This window comes from Homalodisca vitripennis, chromosome 1 (genome assembly GCF_021130785.1).
Source record: "Homalodisca vitripennis isolate AUS2020 chromosome 1, UT_GWSS_2.1, whole genome shotgun sequence".
Taxonomy (NCBI): Eukaryota; Metazoa; Arthropoda; class Insecta; order Hemiptera; family Cicadellidae; genus Homalodisca; species Homalodisca vitripennis.
Genome location: NC_060207.1, coordinates 106,816,868 through 106,829,651, shown reverse-complemented (window position 1 = coordinate 106,829,651; position 12,784 = coordinate 106,816,868). Strand labels below are relative to the sequence as shown.

Genomic DNA, 12,784 nt, shown 5'->3' with positions numbered 1-12,784 from the left:
GGGGGTATAGCGGTTGGCGGCTTTGGTGTGCGGTACTTAGGGCAATTGCATGCAAGTTGAATGAATGCGAGTGCGTGTCTTGCGATATTATTGTACATTTTTATAGTTACATTAATTATTGATGATTGCTTTATTTTAAGATTCATTTAATACATAATGTAAATAAATAGACTACGTTTTAGTTATAAATGTATACATATATGTTAGTTTAATTTGTATGAGGTTAAGTGGTAGAGAGGACTTTATAGTCCTAACTTCGCCTCTAATAAAGTCATTTTTCATTTCATTTCAAACCAGATAAATGACAATTTAGAAATAATAAGTAATCTGTCTTTTGATACAAGCGACTAACTAGTATCCAGAAAGAAAGAAAAGATTTTACATTTATCAGGGACCCAAGTCATCAGGTTGCCAAACCTCAGTTTACAGTAAAACCTGTGATATCCAACCTGATGTGGTGACATGGTAGGCCGGATATAGTTAAATCTGGATATAGAATTGCTATACAAAGAATTTACATTATTTAATCATTTTAAATCATAATAATGTAATGCTTTTAGGCATAAAAACATTAAATACTTCACTGGAACTGTTTCCTGTGTTATTTTATTAACTTATGATAAAGCACACGTTTATTGCTTTAAGCTTTAAAAATAAACTAACACATTGGATTTTTTGGTATATTTGAGAAAATAAAACATTACGTAATGTTTAGTGTTTAAAATTGTATATTATTGAACAATTAAAATGTAACTATCCCACACCTACATGTGGGTGAAAGTGATCGAGCCTTCATTACTTGCAAAGCTTACAGTTCAAGGTTGTGGTGGCAATTAACTTCAATCTCTATAAAGTACCAATTTTCCGGATCACTTTCTAACATATTCCTGATTATTTTTGAAGATAAATCATATTTATAAGCAATAGTTAATTATAATTAAGACCTACTTTATTATTGACAATTGAATACTATGTTTAAGAATGGTGACTAAAAATTTAGAACTATATGGTTATAAATATATCAGTTGTTAAAATATAGCAAATAATGTGTTGCTGAGTTGGTTTATAATGTTTCTTGATAGGGAACAGCACAGAACAGGTGGTTAGAATCAATCATACAAAAATTAATAAAGAAGTCGAAGTATATCCAAACCTGGGCTCATGCGGGCCTTGTAGCTGTAGAGACAGTGTAAAGCTGACTTGACATTACACATTTGTGGTGGCACACACATATGGTCCATTTCGGTTGTGAGATACAACATTTAGATCCAAATTCAACTGCAAAGGATTGAGCTGTTTATTTTTTATTGATTAAGTTAGGACCAGTAAAACTAACTAAAAATTAAGTCCCTCCAAACTTACATCATCCCGATGAGGTAAGCTGCCGGACACAATCCCCCACAGGATCCCTGACACTAATCCCACCAGGATATCTGTAGGTCCTTGTAGAATTTGATGAGTCAAGTCACCTATAGTAAAACACCATGATGGTGATTTATGAACTAAATATGTCTAACCTAAAATACAATTAATATAAAAATTGTGAACTTTATATAAGATTAAAATTCAGCTAAAAATATTTTTAAAGAATGAGTTGGAAACCTTAACAAATTTTTTAAATAGAAAAATCTCATACAATAATATTTGGACGACACAATGACTTTGAGATAAGAATTAAAGATAAGGAGGAAGATATCTGCTTATTCCCCCCACCCATTTTCCTGTGTACAATGTGTTTCAGCTGTATATCTGTGCTGCAATGTGATACAAATAGTCTGTGCTTCTCCTACCTATGGTGCTGGGTTTAGGTATGTTTCACTTTTTGGCATAAAAAGTTTTAACTGTTCAGTACGTTCATCGACATGTTTTTGTTTTAATTTTCTAAATGCATCCGAATGCTTAACCTTCTTTCTTGGGGTTTGGCACATAAGAAGAAGGTAGATACCAGATCTCCAAATGAAATGTTCCAGTTTTTGTAACATACAACATGGTTTATCCATACTAAATGCTGAGCAGTACTCTATTAGTATGGTTTGTGTAATTAACAAAGTACATACAAAATAGATAAAAATAATTGACTCACTATATTGATAAATAAATATCTCTTATTCCGTGAATCAACATTTTTTTCTATTTTTGACTTATTGCATCATTGTTGTCTACATTATATCAATGAATTTTATTTAACAGAAATTAAATGTTCTGTTGTTTAATGTTGTACAACAATTTTGTGAAATCAATAAAATTAGTAATACCATTTATACTTCTTTAAATATCATTCCTCATTTAACCAAATTAATTATTAAACTACAGAGAATCTATGAAAAGTAGACTGTGTTGGTGTAAAAAAAGTAATAAACCATAGGAAAATATAATACCATTTTAAAATATGTTACTTTACATTTATTTAAAACCAATGTTATTGAGTTTGTTAATAATTTCTCTCAACTGCAAATTATTGTTTGTACTTCTTTACTTCTTTGATTTTAGATCAATTTATAATATGGTTGGAAAGTAATTACCATGAGGTCCAATCACTAAAACACTGTACTCACCAATATGTCATGTCAAGGTTATAACTTCTCTTGCTTCACTTCAAATTTTTATATTTGGAAATTAAACATAATTTCATTCACCAATCTCACTTGTTTTGACTTAGAAATAAAATTTAACAACTTTTATGAGTACATATGCTTCTTTTACTGAGAGATGAATGCATGTCCTTTCATGTTCACTCCTGTGACCTGAAGGAAGAAGGCTGAGAAATCTGCTACAACCCTCCAGTGCTCACAAACTGGGGTCTACATACCAGAGGTCCTCAGCCTTTCAGCCTCAAACCCAAAATAATATTTTTTAGTTTGGTGTTAGTTATTATAGCCAATATTTTCAAATTTCTTTATTGATTATTATAATCAAATAGCTCGAATTGATTTCAGTATGAAATTATTTTATCCTTTGTTTTATTAATTATTTTAGACTTACGTGTGATGAAAAACATAACATCTGTTTTGCTTTATCAGCTGTTTGTGATATACATAAATTTCCGCTTACCTATCTTGCCACAAACCATTTGAAATTTAAATTTGACAGGTTTTGATCTGTTAAAATCATACTTTTCTTCTATCAATAATATTTCTTATGGAACATAAACTTACTAGAAATCTAATTTATAATTGCTTTATTAACTTTGAATTCTATTTGTTTGGTATCCGGTTACACCCTAAGCTCCAATTAAAACCTAGTTTTTAACATAGGTATCAAACAAATATTGTCAGGCCTTAGATTATTAAATATGTTATTACTTAAAATATATAAGTATTCAGAACATCCTGATGAGCAATGAAATAAGATTTTACTTAACTGTTAGTATTTAGGATTTAAAAATTAAATTAAAAATATTGTTGTTATATCTTTATTTACAATGGATAAAATAAATATTGATTTCATCGAATATTAAATCAGAAGCAAAAATTATTCCTGAAAAGAATGAATTGTTTTAGTACTTTTTGAATATGAATAGAATTTTTATTGAATAAAATAGATGATATAGCAAAGATGATGTCATAAATATGATGTTGTGGAAGGCCAATACACGAATAAAATCAAGCTAGGCCTTAAAATACTTAGATAAAATAAAACTATGCCTTAAAATACTCAAATTACCTAATGGTGCGCATTTTCTTGCAGTCTTCAGTTTTAGGTATAAAATATTTATGTGTTCTTACAAGTTATGAACATTTTACGTACGGAAAAATACGTCTAATGATAATCTAAATTACTAGCGTTTGTACATGTCTATGAAAAACACTTTCACTGTAGTACTCGATGACAGCATTTCTTTAGTGCGTTATTTATCAAAATAAGTATTGGAATTAATTCCAAGACAGAAAAAGCAGATTTTCAATGTCAGCGTCATCCACATGGTCACGATAAGCCATTTCACAACACTTGATTATAATTCAAGTATAACTTATCTGTAAGAGACAAATATTATTTTTATCCCAAAAATATTCACATTTAAAAATACTAAAAAATTAAATGTATAAACGGAATTGCAGTAAAAAAACCGCTCATGACATATGACTGTATATTGTGTGACACATGATAGTAGTGGATGATGTGGTTATAAACAATTATTAATTACAAAAATCCACTGCAAACTAGATTACAGAGCGAAACTAAACAATTCATAACATTACTGAAATGCATACAATATGAATTTAAAACTGGAATAAACTAATTAAAACCCAATGTCAGACTAAGTTTTGAATTGGAGTAGAATGGGAAATTTGCGATGCCAGACTCAGTTCACTTATGGAGTACAAAAGGTTAATTATAATAACACTTTCTTCATTTATTTCTCCAATCTAAGTTCTCTTTGCACTAATTGATAGAAATGTTACGTGTGATGTTAAATAACAATAATTTAATTAACTCATATAATTGAATACTTTAACTTATATGTCTTTAATATTGGTGATACATTTGCAGAACACGTAGTAGAAGGGGGACTGCCCATACTCTCATAAGTCCCAAGTGAGTAGTAGAAGGATCAAATATACCACCAGGGCTACAGAAGCCAGATAATCTGTCTCTCCACTCATTCCACATGTGGACATTTAGTAAATTAAAAAGTGGTTGGATTTTGTATTTTAATATTTATATCAGAGTATTTTGGCTTTTAGCTACTTTGACTATTTCTATCATTCCTTTCATGTTTCATTTCTGTCTCCTTCACTGATTGTTTCCACTTTGCAATACTAGGAGATTAACTAACCAGGATAAGAATCATATACAGGGTCTGTATAATAAGTAACCGGACTGAGCCTGCCCCGCTCCGTCGAAGCGTCTGCTAACCGGTATCTGGTGCTGTAGTGGTGGTGGGGGGTCTAGTGAAAGGGAACCGGGCTGCAGCAGTTGCCTCCAAGCGCTTGGAGAGTTAGTATCGAGCGAGAGCGGAGTACATGTTCAGTTACCCCGTCGGAGTGAAAATGGAGAGTACGATCGAGCAACGTTTTAGCATTAAATTTTTTTGTCAAACTCAAGAAAACGGCCACGGAAACTCTTCAAATGATTCAAGAGGCTTACGGTGAGGATGCTCTGTCCAGAACTCAGGTGTTTCAGTGGCACAAAAATTTCCGGGAGGGCCGCGATGACTTCCATGACAAACAGCGCGTCGGTCCTCCATCAACGAGTCACACGGACACAAATGTGCAAAAAGTGCGTGATGTGTTGAACAGTGATCGTCGTCTGAGCATTCGGGCTATCGCAGATGAGGTCGGAATTGTTAAGATGACCGTTCAAAACATTATTAAGAACAATCTGGGCATGAGGAAAATCTGCGCGAAGCTGGTACCCAAACACCTGACTGATGAGCAAAAGAAGCATCGTGTTGCTGTCGCTTCGGAAATCCTTGATCGACTGCAAACCGAACCAGAGTTTTTCAACCACGTTATTACAGGAGACGAGACGTGGTTTTTGAATACGATCCTGAGACGAAGCGGCAGAGTTCGGAGTGGCACACACCGGCGTCACCACGACCGAAAAAAGTGCACATGAGCAAATCGAAGGTGAAGTCGATGCTCATTGCTTTCTTTGACGTGAAAGGCATTGTTCACAAAGAGTTTGTGCCACCCGGTCAAACTGTAAACGGCCAGTACTACAGAGAGGTGCTCCGTCGACTAACCGCCCGGGTCCACCGAGTCCGTCCGGAGATTGCCGATTCGTGGATTCTCCATCACGACAATGTACCGTCGCACACCTGCCTGCTCGTCACCGAACAGTTGGCAAAACAGTCGAGGGCAATGTTGCCACAGCCTCCTTACAGCCCGGATATGGCACCACCGGACTTCTTTTTGTTCCCCAAGATCAAGAGGCACCTTAAGGGGACGCGGTTCGGGACTCTGGAAAACGTTCAACGTGCTACGACGAGGGCTCTAGACAACATCGAGGTTGCCGACTTCCAGGGAGCGTTCAGGGATTGGAAAATACGGTATCAGCGTGTTATCGACTCCAATGGGGACTACTTTGAAATTTCTAAAGAAAAATTGTACATATTTTGCCAATAAAAAATTTCCTGAAGTCAGTTCGGTTACTTATTATACAGACCCTGTATATTAATAATCATCAAGATTACTAATAGTCTCAAGATTGAATTTTTATGGTGGACTCAGGTCAGTTCTCACAAGTTCCTTGAAGAAATTTTCAATACAGTAAAAGGGTCGGTCCAAGAGCCATTCTCTCAGCACTGCTTTTAGTACTCACTAAAAGCAGCTGTTCACTTTTGTTGCAGTTCGTGTGGTAGTCTGTTTGAAGTTTTCTACCAATGTAGGATGGTTTAGATTCATACAACTTCAGACGGTACCACCATTACTCAATATTTCTGATATTGTAAAGATGAATATTTCTGTTTCTTAGCAGACATTTTCCATCAGCATACATTACAACTTCTAGTATGTATGGAGCAACAACTGTCACAATTTTAAGACATTTGAAAGCATCTCTGCAGCTTTCCAAATGATGTAGACCTTAGCACTCTGATATTTTTTTAATGAGATAAAAAAACGTTATTTCATTTTATTTGTACTCTTTTTAGAGTTATGGTTTTTGTACTACCCCATACAGCAATACCATATCTTTGATGGATTAAGAAAAAAAGAAACAGGCTAATCTAGCTTTAATAGTTTGACTGTGGACTCTGTATTAAAAATTGATATGAACAAGTAAATCTCACTTGGTGAGATGCTAAAAGTTAAAGTGTTAAACAAACTTACTGTGCAAGACTACAAACAGTGCACCAGATGTTAATTTATGACAGGGAAAAAGAATATAATACAGAACTGAAAGGAACTGAGCAACTAATCAATACTCCTAGTTCATCCCATATTATTTTTAACAAAATCGTAACAAAATAATAATACTTCGAAATAATTAAAAATACTATGAAATCTGCAATGAAATCTCTCCTTCTCTCTTTTTATTTTCCTTTTTTATAACTCATAAAATAATGTTTCTTGTGTACTCTTTAACCTTATCCTGTATGTTGTCTTACATCTTATAGCCATATATCTTCATCTAATAGAAGTTGTTGCATCTTTGTCATGTAGTTTCATTATCATAAGTGATTAAATGATTAGTTTTACACTGCTTGAATTTAGTAAATATGCATCAAAACAGAGTATGTTACTATTAGTTATATTTAGTTATCTTTAAATCGTACAATTTTAATTTTTTTCTAAAATTTACATTGTAAATTAGTAATATTGTGATTGCAAACTCGTGTGAAGATGGACTCGGTTCTCACACACAGGCTTTTGCCCATGTGGATACCTTCTCTTATATTCTATTATCACCATACTTGAATATATATGTAAATGAGATAAATAAATGAAATGAAATGGTTGCTGACCAGTGCTGAAGATCATGCCAAGGAAGAGAGAGAACATGGAGATGGCGGTGATGTCGTCAAGACTGCAGGCAGCCAGAACCAGGGTTGGGATACCTTTGTCTTCACCATAGCCTCGCTCCTTAAGGTCCAGTAGAGTGGGCACCACGACAGCCGGTGAGATGGCACACAAAAGGAATCTGTTAAGGCAACAATACTGTTAGGAGGATGGTAAATAATATATTCTTTAAACAAGCATTTTTCTTCTAACATTCTTTTGAATAGCTTAAAAACATATATTCATGCGTACCTTAATAACTTTTATACAATCTGGTTATAATTTTCACAAAAATTATTAAAATATTTATTTGAACCACTTTCTTTATTAGAAATTAAGAGCGGTCATATGGTTTAACAATAAAGTAAATAATAATAAGCTGATACAATGGATTATCAAAGGACATGACAGGATGTCACACAAAAGAGATATCACACAAATGGACAAACAAAACAGATGGAGTGCATTTGTAAATTTAAATCCAAAAATCAATAGAATTCTTTGGACCATAAGGAACTTATGTATCAAGTTTCAAGTATGTAGTACCTTTTTATCAAGAGTTATCGCACAGATGGACAGACAGGCCGATGGTGTGCCCTTTTACCTTTAATCCCAAAATCAATAGAGTTATTCCATGGAGCAAGAGGAACTTACGTACCAGTAGTTTCAAGTTTGAAGTACCTTTTTATCAAGAGTTGTCAGTCAGACAGACGGACAATGACAATGATTTTAAGAAGACTCTGTAATGGCCTTAATTATATTAAGAGTTTTTGGTTATCCTTCATATTGCATTTGTTTATACCAAAATGTCATCATTGAAACTTTTTGATTCTCTAAATCATATTTTGAGTAATTAGAACCAGTAGACACACAGACAGATTCAAGTTTTGCGCACATGTAGCTTTGAGCGGTAAGAAATTTTGAATATTCTCAACACTTTAATCTATATGATTTCATGATAACAGTACTTACTTTCCTGAATACACTTTTTATTTTCTGTACTAGGCAGTCAAGAGAACTTACCCCAAGACAAGTGCCCAGAGCCATGGCCAGCCCAGCAGGAAGACAGCAATAAGAGCGATGGTGATAGCCTCTATCGTACATGGACACATGCCCAGTCTCACCACAACTAAGGACAACTTGATCAAGGTGGCAGGGTCCAGTCCTAGTCCTGCCTTGATCAAGATCACAGTCATAGCTGTCTGTCTGGAGCATCACAGTGTAAACATGTAGATCGTACAAGTTGAGCAAAGAAACAGATCAAGGATTGTTAGTATCATTTAGATGAATACAAAAATTAAGATCCAAAGATACAATGAAGCATACAATGTCTGAGAATATGGGAAAGAGGGACAGAGTATGTACAAAAAGGTATAGCAAAAAATTAAGAGTTAAACAAAAGAAAAAGGTAAGACAGAAGATAGTATACAGAGATTCATAGAATAGCATCATTTTACAGATTTAAAAAATGGAATCTGAAAAATTACAATAAAATTTTGGAATATAAATAAGATTCTTATTTCCTAGTGATAAATAGAACCCTTCTGTTGTTAATTCAAATGTTTACCATTTCCATATATATATATATATATATATATATATATATATATATATATATATATATATATATTGGGAAAGCCAACCAATTTGAAACTGGTTTAGTCCATTCAAAAAAATGCATCAAAATTAAAGAAATGCATTTTTTTCATAAAACATTTTGGACCAGTTTTCTTCATAAGTCAACACTCTACAAAGGTTAACCCTTTCCACTCGGATTTTTTTCACTAGTCTGCCCCCTCAGCTCGTATTTATTTTAGCATATTTTCAGTAAAAACCCATTTTTAGCAAACTGGAAGTCAATAAAGTATATACATTATTATATTGTATAATAATTTTATTTATTTCTAATTTATATTATATAGATATAAAATTTGATACTTACACTAATAAGTTTTATATTTTAGCATGGTATGGTATCGTTCAAAACACTCTGCAGGATGAAGACCAGGATTTTTTGAACAGGTTTTACAATAGTAAAGTGTTTCCTTTCTTCCTCCTGGCACCTTTCTATTGCTACAAACAGCATAGTCTTTAGTTTTTTTTTGTTGGATGAGCTGCAAGAAAGTGAGGTTGTTTGTTTAGCCTTTCTTCTTTTTCTACTGATGAAGGACGACCCCGCTTCAAACTCATAGGGTTACGGACATGGCCTACAAGTTCAGTGATAAGGATTTCTCTGAAATTCCTGTGTTGAATTGTTTTTTCTCCATGATTTTGTTTATTCGTGTTGAACAAGAGAAAGCTATTTACTATTGCCACTTCCAACATCCAGAAAAATAGCTTTCTCCACTACTTCAGAGATTTACGGGGAAATTTTTAGGAAGCAATATAGTGGTCTGCTTGGTCCACGCCACCCATATATTTGTTATACTGACAGATAACTGTTCGCTTTTGTATGTTTATTTGATTATCCTTGCCTTAATTAAGTAATTCAGCAATAACTTCTGAATCAGAAAGAAAAGATGTACTTGGTAACGACATATTGAGTCACTAATGCGAACGCGTCTGAAAATTGGTTAGGAAACGTGACTACAATGACAAAGCAAAATAAATCAGCAGCTGACCAATCGTAGTTCAGCTGTAATTTATTAGTTCCTGAGAATGCCGTGCGATTGCAGCACCAATCGGAAACATCGTAGGCCGGCTAAAAATAAAGTAAAGCTGACGTCACTGCAATGTCGGATGGCGTCCGACATACGAGCGGAACGGCAAAATAGCAATGTCGGACAACGTCCGACATACGAGTGGAAAGGGTTAAGGATTCAGAGAGAAGATTACCAAAGAATTTTACACAACACACTCACTGAGCAAAGAAATTACAACCATATATTATATGAAACATTATGTATCAATAGGGGAGAGACAAGTAATAAACTACAAAAATACTTTAGAAAAGAACATTTTATTCTTAAATATATAGAACAACAATGCCAAATATTAAACTTATGAATGTGACAATACTCTGGGATTATATTGATAAGGATTTTAGTTTTGAAAGGCATATAAATATAACCAACTCAATGAGGTAGCTATATTGTATAGCTAATTTTTACAACTATGGTTAAGTACTCAAATCTGTACACTTTTTTCCTCTGGGTTAAACCATTAATTAACTCAATAAAAGTTATAAATTTTGTATAGTCCATTTATCAAATGACAATTAGAAGTAGTATCTTACCTTAGGTTAGCGACAATAGTGAGGTAGATTCCAGAGACATGGTAGAAGCCTACAGTACGAAGGATAATACCAGCAAACAACATGCCAAGGAGAGGAGGCAGTCTCAGTAGTGCTGTCAGAGGAGCAGCCACTGCAGCACACAGTATTAGCACCAGCATCCGGAACATGTCTCCACTAGGTGTCACCTTAGAACACAATCAGTTTATACTGCACACAAGAGACATGGTAAAAACCTACAGTACAAAGGACAACACCAGCAAACAACATGCCAAGTAGAGGAGGCAGTCTCAGTAATGCTGTCAGAGGAGCAGCCACTGCAGCACACAGTACTAGCACCAGCATCCGGAACATGTCTCCACTAGGTGTCACCTTAGAACACAATCAGTTTATACTGCACACAAGAGACATGGTAGAAACCTACAGTACAGAGGACAACACCAGCAAACAACATTCCAAGGAAAGAAGGCAGTCTTATTAGTGTTTTCAGAGGAGCACTATCTGGATTTGGCAGATTTTAAAATCCACCTCCATTATATAAAACCAGTCACTAAGGTCTATAGTAGGTCTATAAGGTCTATATAGTATAATAATGTTTGTAAAATAACCAAGATCTATTTTTTTATGTTTCTATACTGTAATAATAATTGCCAAGTATACTTCATTTTCCAAAGAAGCATGTATCCAAAAGTAGTTTCAACACTAATAATTGCTGCTCCTAATAGAGTTCTGTTCCCTACCTGGTCCCCAAACAGAATGACAAGCAACAGCCACATGACCAGAGTGAGAACCAGTAGTGTGAGGTAATCCTGCCAGCAACTGTGTGGCCGATCCCACAATTGTTCCTGTACCCATTCTGCCCTGCAACATCACATAGAGGTTACAAACATACATTGGAGGGTCAATGTTATATTATTTTCAAGAGCATACTAACACTTCCTGTTACCCAGCAGGGATCACTTTTGGCTGGCTTATACCTTCCAGTTGAACCTACACTGGGCACAGCAAAAACGAATGTGTTACTTAAATCTGGGCAACCTTATGGATGTCCAGGAGTGACACATCCATTAACCGCAAATGTTGAGATTCTGAAGTGCAGGGGTAATTCAATAGTCCACTGTGGGAGCTGGTTGTTGGAGTTGGTGGGGTTCATTCCCTAAGTGTTAAAGGTTCTTGCTAGCCTCAACATAAGGGGGTGCATTCCCTGCCTGCTTTGACTGGAGAGGCTGGTTCAGAGCTAGTCTCCTCTTCCTTCGAGGCGATATGACGAGATTAGTAACCTAAATTCTTTTTTATGGATCTCAATAGGAGACGGAGCTTACCTCCATCCTTATCCATTCAGAATATCTTGTCACTCTTTGTCAATTTGTGTTCCTGGCTTGTACAAACATACCTTTAAAGTGGTTGTGCTTGCTTATGCGTTGACGTATGTTGTTGAAACAAGTACTGTTGGAACTGTAATAAAAATCACAAAATAATCGGTATCTTGTATTTTTTTATAACCTAACTGGTTGTTTTGTTAGTTGACTTTTACAATTTTCAATGGGTGCAAATTTGTTAATATTAAAGCAAATAACACAATTTTTGAGGGGTTTCCTCTTATTTGTGATAATCTATAAAAGCAAAGTTTGGTATCTGTAGCTTTACTAGTTGTATAATTAATTTTTGTATAAAAAACGGCCACTAGCGGCTAAACAACAAATTTCTCATTTGATATTTAAGGGACATTTTTTGTTTGGGATCATAGGTGCTATAGGCCAAAGAAGTTTGTGACACCCCTTTCTGAACACCCTGTATATAAGTTTATGTAAATATTACGTAATATAGGACTGTTCAGATTTTAAAGGAAATCGTTAAATGTACATTAATTCCTATTTTTTTTCATTTACTGTGCATTTCTGTTGGAGTATAATTTTTCTTAAGTCAACATTTTTGTATTTATTGTATTGTATTAATGAACACCACAACAATTTCATTTCTATCACAATCCATTCTTACATTTCCATCTATTTCATTTCTCATTCTCTTCAATATACGAGTATCATCCATCACTCCTACACCCTTATTTAGTATCCTTTAACTTGATCATTTCTCTTTTTATTGTTCTTAT

The 12,784-nt window shown here is 34.3% G+C and overlaps 1 protein-coding gene and 1 long non-coding RNA gene across 6 annotated transcripts in view; one reads left to right on the top strand and one right to left on the bottom strand.

The window, feature by feature from the left end:
• The window catches only part of LOC124368714 (sodium/hydrogen exchanger 9B2-like), a 68,567-nt gene that overhangs the window by 16,029 nt on the left and 39,754 nt on the right, over nt 1–12,784 (bottom strand). For all 5 annotated transcript variants that reach the window (XM_046826038.1, XM_046826023.1, XM_046826057.1 and 2 more), the window contains 5 exons: nt 11,415–11,535; nt 10,678–10,862; nt 8,466–8,648; nt 7,409–7,584; nt 1,363–1,469 (listed from right to left, as the gene is read on the bottom strand). In XM_046826038.1, the coding sequence (XP_046681994.1) occupies nt 1,363–1,469; nt 7,409–7,584; nt 8,466–8,648; nt 10,678–10,862; nt 11,415–11,535 (772 nt within the window). The remainder of the gene's footprint in view (nt 1–1,362; nt 1,470–7,408; nt 7,585–8,465; nt 8,649–10,677; nt 10,863–11,414; nt 11,536–12,784) is intronic.
• LOC124368734 lies at nt 1,723–8,950 on the top strand. Its single transcript, XR_006922997.1, has 3 exons — nt 1,723–1,808; nt 7,412–7,561; nt 8,448–8,950. It is a non-coding gene; the product is annotated as an uncharacterized LOC124368734 (long non-coding RNA).